The 22,585-nt window shown below is 47.4% G+C and overlaps 1 protein-coding gene across 5 annotated transcripts in view; it reads left to right on the plus strand.

Moving 5' to 3' along the window:
• LOC135917742 (uncharacterized) overlaps positions 1–22,585 on the plus strand; it is a 100,710-nt gene that overhangs the window by 58,486 nt on the left and 19,639 nt on the right. For 4 of the 5 annotated variants that reach the window (XM_070534730.1, XM_070534733.1, XM_070534734.1 and 1 more), the window contains exon 6: positions 12,963–13,110. The exons of the other annotated variant lie outside the window; for it this stretch is intronic. In XM_070534730.1, the coding sequence (XP_070390831.1) occupies positions 12,963–13,110 (148 nt within the window). The remainder of the gene's footprint in view (positions 1–12,962; positions 13,111–22,585) is intronic. 5 annotated transcript variants of the gene reach the window in all.

Consider the following 22,585-nt stretch of genomic DNA (forward strand, 5'->3'; position numbering starts at 1 on the left):
TTCCTGCCTGGTCTTCCGCTGTTGTCAGTATCTCTTGTGACTTTGTAGAAGTCGGCACAGCACGCGTCGCTCCAGTTGAACTCTTAGTTCGGTGCCGTCAACTACCACTGCCGTTCGCCATCCTTGAGTTCAAAACTGACGCCTCTGTCATGCACGTGTCAAACGCATCGACCGACCCAATTACTGTACGCCACCGCGAAAGCCTCCGCAGAACAGAGCCACTGGCCTCATCTTCATTATTTGACACGATGAACGACTCCACTTATCTTGCCGCTCTCGAGGCATCGCCTCCTCAGTCACTGCCGCGTTCTTTTACGCCAGCTATTGCTAGTGACCTTACGATGCCGCAGCGTGACAAACTGCTTCACGTGCTCCAAAGCTTCTCTTCCTCTTTTCACTGCCCAGCAACATCACTCGGCCCCACAATGACTGTTTCGTACACCATCGACACTGGGAGCCATGCACCCATCCGACAGCATCCCTCCCGAGTATCGGCGACTGAAAGACGCGTTATCATTGGCCAGGTGAACGATATGTTCAAACGTGGTGTCATCCAGCCTTCTAGTAGTCATCGGGCATTACCAGTCATCCTAGTTAAAAGAAAGATGGTACCACAGGATTTTGCGTTCATTATCGAAGGCATAAGATTACCCGAAAGGATCTATAGCCATTGCAACTTATCGACTATGCACTTGACTGTTTGCAAGGAAGGGAGCTTTTCTCCTCCTTGGATCTCCGCTGTGGCTACTGGCAGGTGTCCACGGCTGACGCTGACTGTTGCAAAACCGCGTTTGTAACAGCAGACGGCTTGTATCAATTCACTCTAATGCCGTTCGGTCTGTGCAATGCACCCGCGACCTTTGAATACATGATGGACGGCATCCTGCGTGGCCTGAAGTGGCATACTTGTCCCTGCTACTTCGACGACGTTGTCGTCTACTCCCATGATATTCCGAGCCATCATCTCCTTACATCAAGTTTTGACCTGTCTCTCGAATGCTAGTCTTCAGCTAAACTTAAAGAAGTGCCTATTTGCAGCACGAAAGCTGACTATATTGGGTCACGTTTTCTCCAAAGAAGGCATTCTTTCTTATTTTGCTAAACTGCGCGCCATATCCGAATTTCTGAAGCCTACCAACTTGAAGCACTACGCAGCTTTATTGGTCTAGGCTCCTATTTTCGACGTTTCGTTCGCAATTTCCCTACCGTGATCGCACCACTACCCCAACTTCTCCAAGGCGACAATGAACTTTCTACTTGGTCAGAAGCCTCTGATGATGCCTTTAGGACTCTTCGTCACCTACTCACGTCTCCGCCAATCTTGCGCCATTTTGATCCAAGCGCGCCTGCAGAAATTCACCCTGACGCCAGTGGTGTCGGCCTTGGTGGCGTGCTAGCCCAGCGTAAGGATACTAATGCCGAATACGGGGTCGCTTAGGCCAGTCGCTCCCTAACAAAACCTGAGGCCAATTACTCAGTAACAGAAAAAGAGTGCCTGGCTATCGTATTGGCACTTCAGAAATTTCGCACGTATCTGTACGGTCAACCCTTTGACGTGGTGACGGATCGTCACGCTCTTTGCTGGTTATCTAGCCTCAAAGACCCGTGGGGCCGCCTCGCTTGGCGGGCCCTGCGAATCTAGGAATATTATATCAATGTCGTCTATCGCTCCGGACGCAGACACTCTGACGCCGATGCCCTCTCGCGCTTCCCAGTTACTTAAGACAGCAGTATTTCTACCTGCAGAGATGATATCTCACTACCTTGACATCCTGAATATGGCCTCGGAGCAGCGGAAAGACTCAGGGATCGTCCTGATTTTTTATTTTAGTCAAACACTCCGGCAGCTTCGCACCTGGAATGTTACGCCGAAGGGCGTAGCATTTAACCATCCACGACGGACTTTTATACCACCGCAACTCCCACAACAACACCCGTACATGGCTAGTGGTGTCCCGCCACCTTCGACAAGATATATGCTCCGCTTTTCACTCTGACCCGCAGTGTGGTCACGGCGGAGTGTCAAAAAGATACACATGGCTTCGGCTAGGATATACAAATAAGTATGCGCCAGCATTGTCTACCAACGCCGCAAATGTGTCCCGCATCTGTCGCCCGTATCTCTCAAGCCACTTCCCTGCCAAGCTCAGCCATTTGACCGTGCCGGCATTGATTTATACCGGACTCTTCCATCTAACTGCGCTGGGAACGGATGGATTCTTGTTGCCGCAGATCATTTGACAAGATATGCTGAAACCACCACCTTGACTGCCGCATGAGCAAAATACGTCGCCTCGGTCATTCAAACAACTTTGTTTTCCGCCATCGCGCACTTCGTGAACTGCTGAACCATCGTTCTCGCGTGTTCCTCTCGGACGCCCGGCAGTCGCTTCTATCAGAATGCCAAATTCCCCGCATTGCAACCACTCATCATCCACAGACCAATGGTTTAACAGAACGATTCAACAGAACTCTTAGTGGCATGCTATCAATGTATGTTGCGTCTGACCACTCCATCTGGGATATTGTACTTCATATCTTCACATAAGCATATAATACTGCCTCTCGAGCCCACAACCGGATTCTAACCATTATTTCTGGTTAACGCCCATCAACACTCCGGCACCATTGATATGGTTCTCCCGTACCGGCCGGGCCCTGCTCAATGGTCACCTGTTTTTGCGGTCCCTCACTACGCCAAGAAAGGCCGACAATTGGCCTGTTCTTTGACGTCTGGCCAACAGCGCCGCCAAAAAGAGCATCGCCACCTCTGCTCACCCCTCACCTCACCTCTTCCTAGGTCGCAACTGTGGCTACTCCTTAATTCCGTGGGTGATTGTGACCAAGAAGATCACCAGCCTCCGTCAAAACCAGCAGCCACCAGCACCAGCCACACCGTCAAAACCAAATTTGTATATATTTATATTTGATTATATTCTTTTCGTGATTTCTATTCTTAAGATTTCCGCACAATGCACACACACACACACACATATATGTATAGAGATATATATCACATGGCATCCAATGTATTTTGTAAGGGCCTCAGAAAGCCTTTTCGACCACTTATAAATAATTGACGTACCGTAAGTTGTTGTTTTTTCAGTTTCCTTACGACAAAAATGGTTTCCCACTTGTTCGAAGTATAGTTCTTGACTATCATGTTTGCATGTCATATGTTTGCATCTACTCTCCAATTTCCGTGTTCAAATTACTCTTAAAATGTGAGGTTATTCAACTATATTCCTGCACCATGTTTGACGTCCTGAAACATAGAGACTGTGCACGCCCGCCTGGCGGGAGTGAGTGAGCACTTATGCGTTCACACGCAGTATCTGATCTTCCTGTGTGGCATTCTCCGCCTCGCCCCTGTCATATAGCGTCTACAGGGGACGTATTATTCGACATAACAAGCAATATGCATCAGCCCTGGTTTGCCAGGTAGCCTCGCAATTTTTTGTTTCTCAACAGTATTATTGAAATTTTATTTTTATTCGTGGTCCGTCAATAAAAATATGTTAAACTGTTCCCGCACAGTAAACTGAATGTGCAAAATATCATCTTCGTAACGCCGTCATAGCGTATTACCGCCTTAAACTAACATCCAATAAATGTAACAAATATCCAGCAGAGACATTTATATAGCAACTTTTCAACGTGAAGAAAGAGCACTTTTCACAGTACCATGAACGTTATTTTCACGTATACTAGAGGAATATCAACCTCTATTGGAGGTGTTGAATCTCCAGCTCGTACATCTAATGCTCCTCCAGGCAATGTTCGTGGTTTACAGGGTAGCTAAACGTACTCCTTCACAGACTATAGAGGCTGACTGGTGATCTGGAACTGTCGTTTCCTTGCCCAGGCATTGATCATTATTTTTGCCTTTTGCATATTAATTTTGCACCTCGCTCTTACACTCTGTTTGCGAAGGTCCTCAATCATTTGTTGTAACTCGGCTGCATTGCATGGCACTGAACAGAACAATGTCAGCAGCAAACCTTGGGTTCGTTCGCATATATATATATATATATATATATATATATATATATATATATATATATATATTTATAGTGGATGAAATTAAAGTGGATGAAAACTGATGCCATTTCTAATAAAAAGCGGGCCCCTCGGTTAACCCCCTTTCTTCACGTTTATTACATAACGAGGGCCATGAATCCGGCAACATTGATGCCTTCAGGTAGCATACGTGGGTTTATTGATCAGTTGCCTTCCCCCAAAAAGATCACGTTCTCGTGATGTCTGCGGCAACAAAGACGTTCCACGTCCGCCGCCAAGGTCTGTGAGTGGTGGCGCTGGCTAACACTCCCAGGGTTCTACTAGGCCACATAAATACCCAAGAAAGTGGATGGGAAAACGGCGCCGCGGTCACTCAATTGGTAGAGCATCGCACGCGAAATGCGAAGGTTGTGGGTTCGGTTCCCACCTGCGGCAAGTTGTTTTTTCTTCCACTTTAATTTCAATTAATTTATCGTTTCTTCATTCCGTTTATTAAGCACAAGTAATTTCCCCTATGTTTTTCTTGGCGTCAGTGTTTGTTGGCTTCTCATGATATGACTAATAAAAATCGGGCCCCTCGGTTAATCCCCTTTCTTCACGTTTATATATATATATATATATATATATATATATATATATATATATATATATATATATATATATATATACATATATATAGTCGCATCCGATAACGTCGTGTACAAAATTCGATGCGAGGTGTCTAAGCAAGAATATATCGGACAAACACGAGACCCCTTTCCGCCTGCGCTTCAACAATCACCGCGCGCATGTGAAAAGTCTCCCGAATTAACCCTTGTCCAAGCCCGTTCTGCTGTCAGATCACTCCTTGGAATGCGTGAGCGTTGTGCTCTTGCAATATGGTTTCAAACACACCCGTGCACGCGAGCGGAGATAATCATTTTTCATCTATAAATTTGGAACGTACGCTAAAGGAAATAATGAGAGTCCGGGGTGTCTGACGTGCCTCCGGGATATGCCGTGAGAGTGCATGGGAAGCGCGAATACATGTTCCGTACTCTAAAATTGAGACGCTGGCTATTCACTGCTTGCTCGTCCCTCCACATGGGCCTCAACGGGGCGAGCGGAAAACCAAAAAATTCTGTTTCCTGCACCCTGCCGCTCAAGTGGTCATTCTGGGGTACATATGGCCCCTTCTTGGAATACGCACGAGCTGTCATTTGTCATTTGTCGGTTAAACGTTCAAAAACTGGACCACAAGGCGGCTATTTAACTCGCCTGCCTAAATCTAAGCCCAGGGGCGCACTCGCTTTGCGAATCGCACGCACATATTCTTTTTGGAACTACGTGTTTTTTTTTTTTCGCACCAAGCGGTACCGCAGAGTTGCCGGAACGGGCCGTGCCTTGTATATGTGTGCTGTGAAACTTTGTTTTATTTTTTTCCACAAGTTGCCGCTCTTCTGTCTTCGTTCTGGGCCCCTTCGCTATTGTGCCCCCCTCCGCCCGATTCAACTTGCCCTCTCTCCCGCTACAACGGCAGCACGCGCACTGGTGCTGCGCAGCGACCGTTTTCTGCCTCCTCGCCTCGGGTGAACGGGAACCTAGCTGCCGCTACTTCCCGCTCCCCCTCACTCTCCGATTTACGTCTCCCTCCTCCTGTGGGCTTCTTTTCTTGTTTTTTTTCACTGACCTCCTTGCTCTACATACATGGGATTCCGCCGTCCTCTTGCCCTGCATAGCTGCCAAAGGCAGCTGTAAATCTGCCAAGGCGCCGAAAATCAATCACTGTCACAACTGTCCCTCTCGGTTTCATGAATGTGAGAATGACCAGGCACCCGGCCTTGTGTCTTCACTATCAAGGCCGAACTGCCATTTTTTTCTAACCCCTGATTACAGTGAACTACCCTGATGAAGATGGGCGCACCGTTCCAAACTGGTGAAAGTAAAAAATACTCTTGTTCTGTTTGCCTTGTAGCGCCACGGAAGTTCTTTGCGTTGGATAGGTAGCCTGACGAATTCGTCTTCGCCTATATATATATATATATATATATATGTATTGACCCGTGGTTGACTCAATTCAGCATAGTAGGAAAGCCGATATATATATATGTGTGTGTGTGTGTGTGTGTGTGTGTGTGTGCGTGTGTGTGTGTGCGCGCGCGCGCTTGTATTTACGTTGGCCAACCTCCCGTCTTCCTATCTTTCTTCCTCTTTCCTCCAAGAGCATGCGTCAGCATTATAAGACTGATCTTATACGAAAGGTGCGGGGATGTGTGTGTGTGTATATATATATATATATATATATATATCGGCTTTCCTGCGATGCTGAATTGAGTTAAAAGCCGATATATATATATATCGGCTTTTTTTCCCGCCGTGGTTGCTCAGCGGCTATGGTGTTAGGCTGCTGAGCACGAGGTCGCGGGATCGAATCCCGGCCACGGCGGCCGCATTTCGATGGGGGCGAAATGCGAAAACACCCGTGTACTTAGATTTAGGTGCACGTTAAAGAACCCCAGGTGGTCAAAATTTCCGGAGTCCCCCACTACGGCGTGCCTCATTATCAGAAAGTGGTTTTGGCACGTTAAACCCCATATATTATTATTATATCGGCTTTCCTACTATGCTGAATGCAGTCAACCATGGGTCAATATATATATATATATATATGTGTGTATATATATATATATATATATATATATATATATATATATATATATGTGTGTGTGTGTGTGTGTGTGTGTGTGTGTGTGTGTTTGTGTGTGTGTGTGTGTGTGTGTGTGTGCGTGTGTGTGTGCGTGTGTGCTTCTATTTACGTTGGCTAACCTCCCGTCTTCCAATGTTTCTTCCTCTTTCCTCCAAGAGCATGCGTCAGCATGCTCTTGAATCCTGAAGAAGTTGTTAACTCGCCAACTGGCCTAGGAGCCCCCTCGCGAAAGCGGTAGCCGTCATATTTTACATACACCCCATGGCGCCTAATTTGAAGAAGACTGAAGAGCACGCTAGTGTAAAGGTGGTGTTTTCTGCCCCCTGCAAGCCTTAAAGCATCCTTTTTTCGCAAGGCACTGACCTATGTCAAAAATCACGAAAATTAACACGTACATTGTCAGGCAGGAGTCGTTTATGAAATTCCTTTGTCATGTGGTAGAAAGTATGTGGGACAAACCGAGCAATGCGTGAATGAAAGGCAGAGGCAACATATAAAAATGTTACAAGTGGTAGAGAGGGCCACATGGCAATTCAGTGTACAAATTTCAAATGTAAGCCAAATTTCCACGCCTGCCAGGAGCTGTGACAAATGGGTTAGATTAGTATTTGAGACCAAAACGATCATCGAGGCAGGTCATAGGCGCATGAATGTTGCTTGAATCTTATTATCGCAAACATACCTGCTCTACCTGAACGCAAATGCGCACAGATCAACCGTGCTAGTGCAGCTTGTATAAAATAGTGGCATTCTTTTCTCCCGATAGAATATTGTTGGAAGTAAATAAGGCACACAGTGTGTGTGTTTATCTTCTTGTTTGTAATCTTCGCGCCTTTCGCATCACATCAGGCCCAACCAACACATCCAGTTTTCCATCTTAACATTATGAAACTAGGTGGCGATGATTTGATACAGAAAGCAGAGCATTGTGTACCACACACTTCAGAACTTGAGACTGACTCCAACCAAATAACTGAATTTTATTAGCCCGACGTTTCGGAGCCCATTCGGCTCCTTCTTCAGGGGGTTGTTCTTCGGGGAGTGGCGGTGTGCCGCTTTTAAAGCATCTTTTTTGAAGAAACGAGGGGGGGTGGAACGGGAGGTGGGGAGACATTTCACAGACGGAAAGGTGGGGGGGAACAAAAGGAAAGGGGGGTGTGTTGTTGAGCGCTTCCTTGGTGCTGGGATGACCGGTGCTGGGGGGAGTACTCGCGAGGGTGCCCTTGATGGGGGGCGGGGGGGGGGGAGGATACAGGGTCGCGCCGACGTTCTGTGTTGGTGAAACAAGCGGGAGTCTATCTGGCTGTGCGTACTTTTCTTCTTTTCGTCAGGTCGCCAAGGCCATGGACATGGTGTATGTCCATGGACATGGCCATGGACATGGTGGACATGGTGTACCCTCGGTGTATGTCCATGGCCTTGGCGACCTGACGAAAAGAAGAAAAGGACGCACAGCCAGATAGACTCCCGCTTGTTTCACCAACACAGAACGTCGGCGCGACCTTGTAACCTCCCGCCCCCCATCAAGGGCACCCTCGCGAGCACTTCCCCCAGCACCGGTCATCCCAGCACCATGGAAGCGCTCAACAACACACCCCCCTTTCCTTTTGTTCCCCCCCACCTTTCCGTCTGTGAAGTGTCTCCCCACCTCCCGTTCCACCCCCCCCTCGTTTCTTCAAAAAAGATGCTTTAAAAGCGGCACACCGCCACCCCCCGAAGAACAACCCCCTGAAGAAGGAGCCGAATGGGCTCCGAAACGTCGGGCTAATAAAATTCAGGTATTTGGTTGGAGTCAGTCTCAAGTTCTAATCAATTTCCCAACCAGACAGGCAATTCTGTCGAAATGTTTAGCTTCATCACACACTTCACATGTACATAACTAGTAAGGGATTGTGAACAACCTGTGAATGCGCCCGACCTTTCAATTTACAGCAAGGTATCTGAAATTTCACTCTCATTATTAGCATTGGAGTCCATCCCTACTTAATGGGAGTACAATGAGAACATGCCCAGTGTAAGCAAAGCATTCAAGCCATATTAATAAACGAACATGTGTAATGAAGCAACTACAGCTAGCAAAATGTGCTGAGTGGCACTCTTCACATTCTGCACCAGCAATACTTCTCCTCTTCGAAATCAAAGCATTGTGCTTGGGCTTATAGTTTGAGTCATATTTCTTCCCATTTGCAGATAATAACTAATTGACCCACATCCTCAGGTGGCGCTCAAGGGCACTCATTTATACCCCTTACACTTGCTGGCGTTCAGCCGCATCTGGGTTCATTTACACTCGCCTGAACTCATTGACTTCCAACTCTTGTGAAATCATCAGAAACGAGTGAGAGGACTCTTGTACGATAGTACAGCGCGTGCAAGTGCTTGAATGTCACTCACATGCGAGCAACATTTCAAACACTTGTCTATTTCTGCACCCCACCCCACTTTTTGTAACCGCTAAATATCAGCTATTCTTTTGTGTGCTTCATGATAAGCACACGATCTTTGCGCACCGTATTCTGGGCCTGATCTTCAGTTATCGGTGCTATGGTGCATTCTATAGTGGCATTGGAGATCCCGGTATACTGCTTTCTTTGGCATTGGGTTTATTACTGTCGAACTCTGGTGCTTTAATCCTGTGTAGAAAAAAACAGAAAAAAAACCCAGTCAAGTGACAATAAAAAAAATTGCCGAAATTTTATAATATGAGGAACAAAATCTCCCAAGAAAGGTCTTATTGAGGCCTATTTTGAGTCAGTGGGTACCTCATAGACGCAAATTAAGACTACACAGCAATCAATAGAAATAAGCGAAATGTCGAACTTGTTAGGTTTTCTTCTTATTGTTTCATAGTTTTTTAGCAATGCAACGCTACTTTCTGACAACACTAGGAAACGACAAAAGTACAGACATCCACTTTTTTCAGTCTGCAATAAAATTTGAAACTCATAGGTCGAGGTGAGATATCGCGCCATTGAAATTTTGCCAGTGGCATAGAACTTCGCTCCTTCTAAAATTAACGACTGTACTGCTCCTCTCCCGGATATACTGTGGCAATCCTGCTTCTAGCATAAACCGAGGCTTTTTCTCTGCTGCGAGTCGTCACAGTTAAATTATTATTTTCGCCTCAAACGAGCTTCGAACTAAAATAGGTTTTGTATTTCAGTCAACTCGACCCATTGAGCAGAAAAACGAGAAACCCACGCAAGTCTACAGATTACAACGAGGAAAGTACGTAACAAACCGCGAAACTATTCAAAATAAAGCAGTCGTTCGACAAACTTGAACTAGGAACTACAATGAATTCCTTTTGCAAAGTGCACGAAGGGGATAAGAACAACGGAAAATTTCATGGTTGCAAGGCTATACACGCTTGCTAGCAGCGCGATAAAGCGCAAGTCCTTGTAAAAATCCGCGCATGAAATTTAAACTAAGGTACACCTGGCTAAGGTACTAAGGTACACCTAGCGAAATATAACGCCAGCAATAATGCAACCTGAGGAAATCGAAACGGAACTACGCCTGCAGTGATAGGTAGTTCATACGCCAAAACTTCCATGCGCGTATCCGCATTAGTACTACACATTCAGATGTTTAATCACCCAGATTTGCTATCTGCTGACTTATAATAATGCAATGGAAGAAATTAAGCATTTAGTAGTATGGTAAGAAAACATCAACCCGCCAAGTGAACGCTGGGTCGCAGTTGTACAACGCGCACTCCGGAGTCCGACGGTCAGGCACACATGGAGGCTCACCGCTGCTGATTGGCGCCCTGTGGTCGCACTCCCACGAGATGTCGAGTGTCACTGGCTCGTTACAATTCCCGGAAACATGGGCGGAATCGAACATCACTTACAACACTGAGAACGTTCATCGACGCGTCCAGATGCGTACACAACGCGCACACAGTCGCATAACGTCGCTGGTAAAGTTATGACGATAACTGCCACCGAAAATAATCGCCTTGTTCGCCGGCTCACGCTATGTTTTGCTCATTCCCGGCCGGCGCAGTCTTTAATCCACCACCGTGAAAGTGACGCGCAGGGGTGACGACTTCTTTCGAAGTCTATTCGCTCGCTCCTTTTGCCTTTCATTTTTCTTTCTTCCTCACAGCTTCTCTCTCATAACTCCTTGCGCATTTCGCTTTGTTACGTTCTCTCAGCGCATCTGCACGCTTTTTGGCCGCCAAATTTCCAGGGCTGCGTACGAACTCTGTTTGCTCATCGGGCGCATACCGCCGTGAGCAGCAGGTCGGCCGCGTTTTGTCACGCATGATCTCGATTGAAAGAACACTTATATGCGGTAGTATGGGATAAAGCGAGAACATATCCCATATACGGGGGACGCTATGCAGGACTTCGCTAAGAGTGCAGTCAAAAGCCGCGTTAGAAGTTCCGCAGCCCACTACCCGGAGTCCGCAGGGGTATGTGCCCTTGCCCTTGGACCCTTTGTGCACTATCACCAGGATTGGCCCACAGTTTCTTGATGCAGAACAAAAATGCACGGAACCCTAGCCATCACAGCTTCGCTGTCAAAGTCGGCTGAGATGTTACAGTATCCTAAGCACATCTCCGAATGTGTCTTCGTACACTAGCATTCTTAGGATGGTCGTGCACATTTCGGGGACTATGTCTGTGTTTTTTTTACTGTATATGCTTGTATTTCACCGTTCTGCCGCTTAGCTGGGTTACGGGGTTGTCAGGGGTCGAAAGGGTCGCGCATTGGGCAGCTGTGCTGAGGTAACAGGATACGAAACCAACTATCGAACCAACTTGGGTCACAGAGTATGTGGCAATGTGCATGTGCATGCGGCTCCTAAATGAATCTTTCACGCCAGCATGGGTCACGGCAGATGCGGGAATTAGGTCGGTGGCACGGTTCGAAGAAAATCTTTCACGCTGACTTGGTGCACTAGATATGTGCCGCTCGGTGTCTGCTGTTCTCTAACGAACCTCGTTCAAGCCAAGTTGGATCACTGGGTATGTGCCAGTAGGTGTGTGACGCTCTTCAATAAACGTCTCTGACGCCAGCTAGGGTAATTAGGCATGCATCACTGGGCATGTGGTGCTCTGCAATAACGAAAAATGTCCCTCAAAATTTCCCCGATGCTAGGCGGTACTGAACCAACATCACAAGGGTTCCTCAAAGACAGCAATCAGGCGCATTGGCAGGCTGCGCCACAAATTATAAAAGCAGTGGTGCAGTTTGCGCCTCATACAAAATTAGTTTCGATCGTAGCAATACGTCTTCTCGCGATATTCATTCAATGCTAAACGCAATAACTGAAAGTTACATCATTTCGAGATTAGTTCTGCCTCATACCTTTCCCACATGGCACGAGGCATGGCCCATTTTAAATGAGAACTATGGCTGAATGGCTGTCGCAGATGTCAAGGTGATATAAAGATTTTGACTTGGTTTATTGCTAACGCCATCATTAACTGAAAATGATACTTCATGGAAGATATTTCACGTACCTTTACAATTCAGAGTTCATAGGGTTCATAAGGGGATCAGCTTCATCAGTGGCTTTTAGCCATTAGCTAATGCTGGTCAGTTTGACATGATGACGGGCTGTGACGGTAGTTATATACGTTCTCACGTCCTCCCACGTATACTAAATTTATTATCATCGGATTTCGATTTAGTCATATTGCATTCAAATGTTATTTATCGGAAGCTATCCCAAGCATTATTTCTGCCTGAAAAAAATTATACTCACGCCATGGGTGCCGCCTTGAATAATGTAAGCTTGCTCCAGTGCATGTGGTATCTATGCGATCGTGCGTGGTTTATCAAGAAAGTCACCCTGAGTCCTGCAGCTTGAATGAAGTTGCCTTGGTAGTCGTCGTAATGGCGTCTATATAACTCTGAGTGTCATAATGATATAAAGTTATTGACATTGCTTATGCTAGCCTTGTACATTCTTTCGCTTCGATGGTTAATAGATGAATTCAAAATGTAGCGAGTGTGATACGTCGGGGGATATTGCGTCTCATAATGATGAATTGGCTTAAAGTATGTAACAGTGGGAATTAAGAAATCCTTCCTCTCGTTATTCTGAGCGGCACCCTGAGAACTAGCCTAGCATTGCACGACACACTGGAATGTGTCCGACGGCACTTTGCGCAAAAGAAGCAGCGCTCTTTATCACTCAGCCATCATGGAAGGAAAAAAACTAAGTGTAATGACGGATTATTAACCTAATGCACCTAATGAAGCTGGCCACATACCGATCATCTATGTGTTTGTGCAGGCATGTGCCGGTGGATATTTTTGTTGTGAATGTGCACCATGACGAACCCGATATCAACTCCGTTAACTGCCGCATGGTGCCACCAACCATACTAACCGCGGACGTCTTGGAAGATGTTCGAAGGGATATGTTTTACGGCATCCGCATGGTAAGCAGTGGCCGTGTGCACTTTCACATATGCGTAATCGGAATGTTGTTTAACACGCAGCATGTAATATAATGCAGAGACTGAAATAAATTTCAACGGATAACGTATCCGGCAGTAAAGACAGAGTAGCACCAGAAATGGTGCCCCGGTATCAGCAATAATGTTGCAAGTAAAGAACAGTACTGGTAGTGGGACGTGGCATTAGCTTCGTCGGGCTTGTGTTTGGTGATTTGAACAATGCCAGCCAGATACCTATTGGAATGGCTTGAAAGGTGAAATGAGGCATTTCAACATTTGACATTCTTGACATTCGCCCTGTGGTCTACGCTCTGCACAATTCGAGAATTGTGGGAAGGCTGAAATACGCCCTTAAGCTACGTCTAGGTATGAAAAAAACTCGGCAAGTATCAAGCGACGCAATATCTAACGTCCAGGAGTGAGCGAAGATGCGTTATGATTTCACAGCCAGGCCTCGTCAGTTTGTGGAGGGCGATAAAGTGATGATTCTATGAACATCACAGAAAACCTAAATATATGTACAATGGGAAGGCCCAGCCTAAGTTGTTCAAAAACTATCAGACACCAGCTACGTAGTGAGTCTACATGAGTATCAGACGGTACAGCAAATTTACCTTCGTAATATGCTCAAGCCAAGAGATAATGGGAAGCAGTTGTGGGCGTTTCTCTAAACGTACCTGAAGACATTGCAGTGGAGTTTCCAGAGTTAATTTCGGCGACGAACGGAGAAGCCACTGATGAAGTAATTAACAATCTGGTTTCTAAAGCGCAGCTGGCAACTGACCAGAAAAAAAAGAGGGGCAAAATTTACTGCATGAGTATCCGAATATTTTTGTGGACAATCCAGGCAGGGCATCTGTGCTCACGCATGACGTCGAAATACCGTCCTCCCCGCCAGCGTGGTCTAAGGCATACCCCGTATCATCGCGTCAGTATGACATTATGGTAGCCAAAGTGAAGAAAGTGTTGGTACTGGGAGTGATAGAGACTCGTGAGACGACTACACCTTGCCTTTGATCTTCGTTGAAGTACCTGGAAGAGATAAGCGTCATTGCGTTGGTTACCGCAAGCAAAATTCCATCACACAGGATGTAATCTGCCCGATTCCCAACATTTAAGGGAGCTTCCAGAGAGCTAGCAGCGCTCTATTCATTTCCACCCTAGATATTGTCACGTGGTGGTAACGTTGAATAACACAGTAGCAATACTGTGAACGACAAAACTAACTTTTATTGGGCGAACCTGTGCACACAAAACAGGCTACACTTATAGCACAACGATAGCGGGGAATACGGTCGGCGATCGTCGAAAATCTGATCAGCGGGTCAAGCGCGTCGGCTTTTATAGAGCAGTCGTCGAATGTTCCAGACTAATCGTTGGGACCTTCGTGCCTTCCACAGAGTTCTACACCATTCGCGTCAGGCGATGAAATCAGATAACACAAGGTTTGGCGACAACAGACAGCGGATAGAAACATTGATAACTTTTCAGAAACTTTTGATACATGCAGGCGCATCCCGCGCTGTGCGATAACATTTGTTAGGCGGCGAAACGTGGTCGCCCGATAAACATAAGTACACGTGTCAATATGGTCACAGGTTACTGGCAGGCTCCCGTCAGAGAGTAGGCTAGCATATACGCTGCATTCATTTCACCATTGGGTACTTTTCGCTCCAAAGGATTGAGCTTTAGCTTAATGAACGTGCCATACTCTTTTGCGAGCCTTATGGACAGAGTGCTGCGGGGGCAAGACGGGTTCGCTTTGCCATGTCTAAACGATGTAGTGCCATTTTCCGCGTCCTGGCCTGAGCAGGCTGTACTGATGCGCCCACGCGAATCAGGCTCAAGAGCCAAGACTCCGAAATGTCACGTGGCGCAGGTAGAAGGAATCCACCTTGAACATGTGATTAGTCGGAGCCGTCACCACCGGCGTGAAGGGGGTCGTAAGACAGGATTTTCCGTAGTCGTGCATGAAGACAGACATTGGCTCGTTCTGAGGTGTCCCAGGCAACTATCGGAGGTACATTGCAAAGTACTCGGAATCGGCAAGTAGTCTAACCGCTGCCCTCAGAAAAACAGCACCCCAAGAGGTCATCATGGACAAAAACGGGAAAGTGCTTTCGGCTCCCTGAAGGCCGCATTAACAAGTCAACCAGTATTCATATCGCCGGATTGCACTAAGTAGTTCAAAGTTTAGTGTGATGGTAGCGTAGGTGGCATGGGTGTTATATGTGGAGAAAAGGGTGAGGGATAGGAAGAGCACCTGGCTCTCTAGGCAAGTCATAAGTAGACCAATCGCGAACAGGTGTACAGCGCCACCGAGAAAAAATGCGCGTGTATTGTAAGGACTCCTAAGAAACTGTCTTCCTATCTTGCTGGCTCAAAATTCCCCATTGAGACGAAGCACTGCTCTCTCAAATGGCTACAAACACTGTCATCAAAGATGGCCTTCTGCTACACTGAATCCTTGCTTTGCAGCAGCATTCTTTGCGCGCACGTTAAAACAAGTGGAATTAAAACAGTAACGCCTATGGCTTAAGTCGAACCCTGTACCACAAGGATGAGCACTGATGATATCAAATCAGGGCGTTTTTATTCCTGCCTTAGTTTTTTTTTCAGTTATGCTTCTCTTTTGAGTGTGTTCTTCACTACATTAATTCATGAGTGAGATTTTAGTGCTGCTGTGTTATTTTCATATACTAGCATGGCATAGAAACGGGACCATAAGCCTTGTGGAGCTTGGTGAGAATGTGTTTCCTGCTTGCCCGCTAAGTGGTTGCGTTTTCGATGTGGTTCCGACTGACGCCTACTTTCAGCCAGAGATAGCGGCTTCACCTCACAAGGCATTAGTGGTGTTCTCAATGCGGAATGAAACACCGGTAGCGAGAGATTCACCGACCTTCTACTGGACGCGAGCTGTTGGACACCCACCTGAGGCTACGACTACCCGTGCAGTCCCTGCAGCTGCAGATGTAGTTCACTTCCCATCGGCAGCTTCCTCCCGCGTCGGTGCAGTCTGTTACGACTGAGCCGTGCGCTGAACAATTTATGTTATCCCACGAAAGCATCGATGAAAGCCTGGACGTTTCAGGGAGGCTGAGCACCTGCAACCGTTAAAGAATCACCTAGGAAGCAGTAACGGCGGGAACACGTTAGCGTTTGTGCGCGCATTCTGGTATCCTTTCCCCGTGGCGTTCGCGGAGCCCTGATGTCTGCTTAGGCTCTATAGTACTGTCTCCGTTCAGCGAATGGCATGATTAAGCTTCGCGCGTGCATTCGTTCCTTGTCCCCCTCCGCAAGAAAGACGCCGACAGTGCCTTAGGGTGCGTGCGCGTGCGTCAATGCCTTTCCCTCTGCTGGGCCAGTGGCGGTTAGAGGAACCGTTGAGCTGTAAAACGGGCCCCACCAACCGACTTCAGCCTTAAGATTTGAGCATGTTTCCATTTTTGTCGCACTCCGTGGGAAGGCTTTTGGATATGCCCGTCCTGTAACGACGTATTAGCACCAGCGTAGTAGCACCAGCGATGCAACGCACCAAACGTTGACACGGAGCTACCAGCGATGCCGTCTGCGTCTCTGGTTTATATTGCATGCGTAGTAGCACCAGCGACGCAACGCACCAAACGTTGACACGGAGCTACCAGCGATGCCGTCTGCGTTTCCCCGCGGTCGCGTCGAAAGTGCGCAGTGTCTGTGACTACAGCCAGCGTCTCTGACAGCAGCTCGGCAAGTTTCAACCTTGGAAGAAGAGATACGGACTCACTTTTCGTGTAGCGTAGGAAGTCCCTGCCTCTTCTCGCTTCGCAACGTTTCAGATACAAGTTCCTGTTATAGATATGTCGTTACTTGTGTTTGCGCGAATGCATCACGTAAACACATGCACGCTACATGTACAATGTTGGTGACCATGAACTATCGAAACTTTGCCACTGTTTCCTTACTACGGTGAGAATGAAATCCACCGGTGACTCCATACAAGTTTCCTTCCGACCACGCATTGCCTCGAGCAGTGTCCGCTTTTCGTTCCGCCTTGCCATATCCTGGCCAGCCGATCCCTCACACATACATAATTTAAAATTTCTGGAACACAGCACTAGACGGCGACCTTTATGCCTAACAAACACTTACAGCAAAGTATTATCCCGTCTCCAGACAAATGAAGTGACAACGTAATACCTTCACATATGACACAGAGGTTAGTAATGGCAAGAAAAGGTAGAAGAACGTCTAATTCCACCTCTCAGCAATGCCGAAGAAAAACAAACTTTTTACAAGAACATGTCCCACACTTGTTGCAGTGAGATGATTCCAACAACGAGGCCGCTATCTTGTTGCTAAATATTTTACAATGAAAGTAGCCGTTAGTGATTCATTTGTTCTCGATTGCTGCAGGGACAGCCTCTTACATTCCATAGTTCTGAATTACAAGTGTGACATGCGACTGTTCTTCAGTTAAGTTTGGAGTGTTTTGCGATGCAGCGTGTTTCGTTTTTAAACAAAAAAATATTATAGCGCGAAAGCATAAAATCATGAAGGGACGTAACATTAAAAATGTGTAGTTGAGTTAATAATTCGGCTCTATCAGACAAATAAGCTACCTCGCAGGTTAATCTATCACTCAGTTTTGTAATAAAATATCTTTCATTTGTAGGTGTGGGTCAAACACGAACGCTTAGGATCAAAATAGAAAAAATAGCGAGTTACATAGAAATAGAAGAACAGATATGGAGACCCTATGCCATTTCGTTGCAACCAACTCATAGTGCGTAGAAGCTTGCCAAAGAATCAACATGTGTGTCCCATGACATAACTGTAGAAAAGAGGATGCCGCTAGTTTTGAAGCCCTGAACGTATTCCACTTTTGCGCCGTTGATAAATAGAGACTGCATGGTAAGATCTTTGTGAGGTGGATAGTATATATTACTGCTTTTGCATTACTGTCATTCTGTTGTACATAGTGTTGCATAGACGCGAGATAAACTCAATGTAAATGAGGTTGATATGATTTGCGAACTCCACAATCGAGCGACGAGAGAAGAAGGGATTTGTACGGTCAGCGTAAATGACGAACTTCACCGACTCATCAGTGGTAACATGTTTATTGGCATATAGAATAAACAAAATGGGCCTAGCATACTTCCCTCAGAGACTCGTACATTAACCAGCTTCAGAGAAGTTGTGAGCATGTTGCTTTCTACATACTGTATTCGGCAATGTAGATACGATTACATAAAGAGTGGGCATTACGTGTTATACGACAGTGATGAAGTTTGAAGATGAAGATGAGCCTGATGACTAATGCTATCGAAAGCTTTCGAGTGGTCGGAAGAAACACCTCGAACAAATTGTATCGGCACAACTATCTTCTCCAAACCCACTAGACAGGAAGACAGCTTACGTGCACGTAGCGCAAAAACGAGAACAAACTAGCGCGCTTAAAAACCAAGTGTCCACAAATTCTACATCGACATGTCGGACACCTGGTTCACACAAATGGACAGCCACTTCCATATCAACAAGTTGCACGCTCCAGCTGTGTTCCAAGCACCGCCTAGCACTCCGCGGTCCTGACTTCTACGAGGACTTGCGTGCAGCCATCCTTGCTCAATACACCACCTCGAGCCTTCAGCCGTAACATCATTTGAACCGCGCGTCATTCCACGTTTTGTCGTCCCACATGGCCTGTATCCACTCATGCCGATAGTCACCACTCTCCGGTCCCAGCATCAAACATCTAGTCCATCCGTTAGCCTCCTCCCCATTTACCCGTTAAAAATCCGTTACAAAGGCAGCTGCGCGACGACACTTTCCAATGTATTCACTTGGACAAACGTAAGCGCTTTCGGCTACTCTAAGGCCCGCCACTCTCCTTCCTTGGACGTTCCCGCCAACTATTAGCTTTCCGTTTGGGGGCACCTTACTCATCACTTAGTTAGAGGCTCGCCCACCAGCTCCACTAGGCGCAAATCTGACTCGCAGGCACGGCGATTCCATAAGCAAAAGCTTGGCAATGCCTTCAGCGACCATCGCAACACTGACGCTATCTGCATTTGAGATTTCACCGAAAGCAGCAGCAGGTGAGCCTTGCGACGTTCTGGGATCGCACCTTCCGCGGATTCCTTCCGTAGTTTAACAAAGTTTTGCAGGAGGAGATCTGCCAATTGGGGTCTTCAGCTCGAGAATGACTTCTGCGTCTACGTGAGTGGCCAATATTTGCGCTATCTACACGCAAGTCATCACCTGCCAGACGGTCTTTTGTCGGAGCTTAATACTATGCCAGGCTCGGTAATCTACGAGAACCCGTGGCAGGCTGTGGTTTCGCACTACGGCATCACTATTGCTTCGCCTCGCTCACAACCTACGCTGCCAGTGCTGCCTGGTACAATACATTCGGATTGTGTGAACCCGGCAACGCCAACGGCGACAGCATATGCTTTCCGTTGCACCTCTGACCAAAGCCCTGGCAAAATATGCAGTGGACGAAGAGCAGCCGCACTCACTACGACGCCATCTTGAGACCAAGGCCTTGCTGGTCCTCACAATTCACGGCCCTGCTGAACTGTGCCCATACCTGTAATGGTGACGCAACATGAATCAGCAAGGGCAATACGCCACGCAGTGACATTCGCAGTTCCCCGCCAATGGCACCGTTGCATGCTGTTCGACGACACCGTATTCGGCGTTATTCCACTCAACGGCATGCATGAACTCTCAGCACGCGCCAAGAACCACAAAATACGCATCAACTCTGCTTGTGGAGCTGCATTGGACTCGGCGCTAAGACTTCGACACCGCAAGACGACGCCCTCAATAGCCGCCCACAATGCGCCCTGTGTCCAGATACTGCCAGTAGCCACCACCATTGTTATGTGTGCCGTTGCCCGAAACAGGCTTTATTTGGACTCATTAACGGACGCTATACTCCGCTCCATACATAACAGTCAACGCTGTGGAAGCCACGCAAGATGTTCGGTCAAGAAACATTTTGACTTCACACGTCCCGTTCATGTATCGATGCGCGCCAACAGCGTTCGTTTGCGCGAGCATGCACGTGAATCTCCAGGGGACGGGTTCCAAATACCACCCCCCCCCCCGCCCCCGCAAAAAAACAAGGCCAAAAAAATTGATTTAAAACAACGCTTTAGCATCGGTAAACTACAGTCTGTTTGATTCGAAGGATAAGAACTTGTGTCATTCCATACTTGCGCTTCTTACGTAGCCTATATAAAGAAACAGTTGCACGCATTTGTGGTTAAAAAAGCATCGAACTATATTCAAATGCGAATGAAGCCACTGCATGAAGTCTCTCTAGCCTCCACAGTGTTGACTGCTATGTCTGCAACGGAGTGTAGGCATTGACATTCATGTACATAGTGCTGCAGTCTGTCTTCTTTGCATACGCGCGCCTTTTTGCACACATTTCTAGCGTGTTTCGCACTAGGAGCGAGGAGGACATTGTAGGGGCGTGAATATTTCCTCCGGAGCCGGTGAAGAAGAAGACGGCTCACGTGCATGTAGCACGACAATAGAGCACGCTAGCACGCTGGACGTGAGCGGTCGCGGTGTCTGCCATGCTAGGGACACCCCGGCGTCACGGCTGGCGAGCCTAAATCAACCTTAGCCATGGCGGTCTCTTTTCGTGCCTCCTCCCACATAAGCTTTGATTTTGAAAGTTTTCGAGCTCTAGCGGGTCAGATGGCAACCCAGAGAAAAATAGGCATGCTCCGAAGCCGCATCAGCGGCCCGCAAGCAGCCTCTGACCGCAAGAGGCCTGAACTGGAGACTGTTTTCGACTAAACCTAGGCTGTCGTTTTGCGCCGGTTGTTTGTTCGCGCCGACGACGTGTCCTGTGAGCCTTCCATATATTTACTGGAGAATGCATGGCTTTCCCTAAAACAGGAGTTGCGCAGCCCGGCGCTACATATCAACACGACGAGTACGAAAACAAATATAACATTACCTTGACCCCGCCCCATCGTATTTTATGGCACGCTCGTCAGAGCGACTCCACCTTATTTAGGGGCTCTGATTTCTACGATGTTGCACACAAGTAGTCATCCTAGGACGACCAAGTGAGTCTCCATGAGCAGTTGGATGGCAACACCAAATTGACAAATAGTATTTTTTTGCTAGAAAAAAGTCGCTGACTTATTTTGAAACCATGAATTACCATCCACACCGGACTGCATTCAAGACCAAGCTTACCGATGTCTTCGGCCGTCCTGCGGTTCGCGAGCTTAGTGCGGGGCAACGTCCACTGTCTTGAGCGCAGTAGCGCGGGGTGACTTTCACTAATTATCAGAAGTGTGACGTAGACCTGAGCAAGCGGATTGGTGCCTCAGTGACTAATGCGGACACGATCAAGCATATAGGCAAGGACATTGAAAAGGGTGCCTTCCTAATTGTGCTTTCTAAAAGCCTCCGAAGCTTTCTCAGAAGTTATTGACATGTTTCATAGCTATGACGGGCTCTGCCAACAAAGCTTGGCCACCCGTCTCCCTTCCGTGCCAGAAGAGCTGCTGTCCAACATGACTTTTACTCTGCGCACCACATTTCTGATCCCCCAGTTCAAAGTTTTCGTACGGGAGCAAATGGCTCGAAAGCTCTCCCTGATATTCTGTACGCCGGAGCCTAGCTCTTCCCTTAGTCATGGTAGGGCACATAATACAAGAGCAGGTGTCCGAAGGGCTTCCAGCCGACTAGACGCTTCCATTCACGGCTCCGCCAGCATGCGCCGAAGCCGCGCTGTGACCATAACGGCGGATTTGCTCGTCGCCGCCTCCGCTTACCTATCCCGAAGCCGGAGTGCGATCACGGCCACACACGACCTCCGGCGTACTTTTGCAAGCATGAGAACGTGATCTCAAGTCGTCATTCACTGGCGCATCTAGTCCATTGTTGGCGCACCTAGTCCAAAAGTCCATTGTTGGTGCAAATCCCGAGCCCTCGTCATTTGCCGCCCAACGTATTGAAGTCGCTGTCGAACGTATCCCTACGCTTGTTCTCATGCACGCAAGGGCAGCCGTCTCTGTAATTCACAAAAAGCTCTGCTGTACCGTTCCGAAAGTCGCGACACCTTCCTTTCGCCCATTTCTGCACATGGCCTCCGCACAGCATTTCGAGCATGCGGCTGCGTGCTCCGCCATACTTGTCATTCAAGAAGATTTTTTTGCAAACGGTAGTATTTTAGGGTGGGATCTTATTTACTTCTTTCAAGCAGTAATTGATGCTTCCATGCTGAACTCACCTTCTTTCCACTTTGCGATATCACATGAGATGGCGCTCTGCTTTCCTGCGCGAACTTGATTATCGCTCCCTACATTGTGATTTCTCCACGTGCATCTGTCCTGGCACGAGCGTTCTGTTTCAACAGTTTCAATCGCGGTGCTCATTTCGAGCCTTGCGATGCTTTTGTTCATCGACACGGCACCCACATCTAGCCGCCGTGCTTGCCCTT

The sequence above is a fragment of the Dermacentor albipictus genome, chromosome 3 (genome assembly GCF_038994185.2).
Source record: "Dermacentor albipictus isolate Rhodes 1998 colony chromosome 3, USDA_Dalb.pri_finalv2, whole genome shotgun sequence".
Lineage (NCBI taxonomy): Eukaryota > Metazoa > Arthropoda > Arachnida > Ixodida > Ixodidae > Dermacentor > Dermacentor albipictus.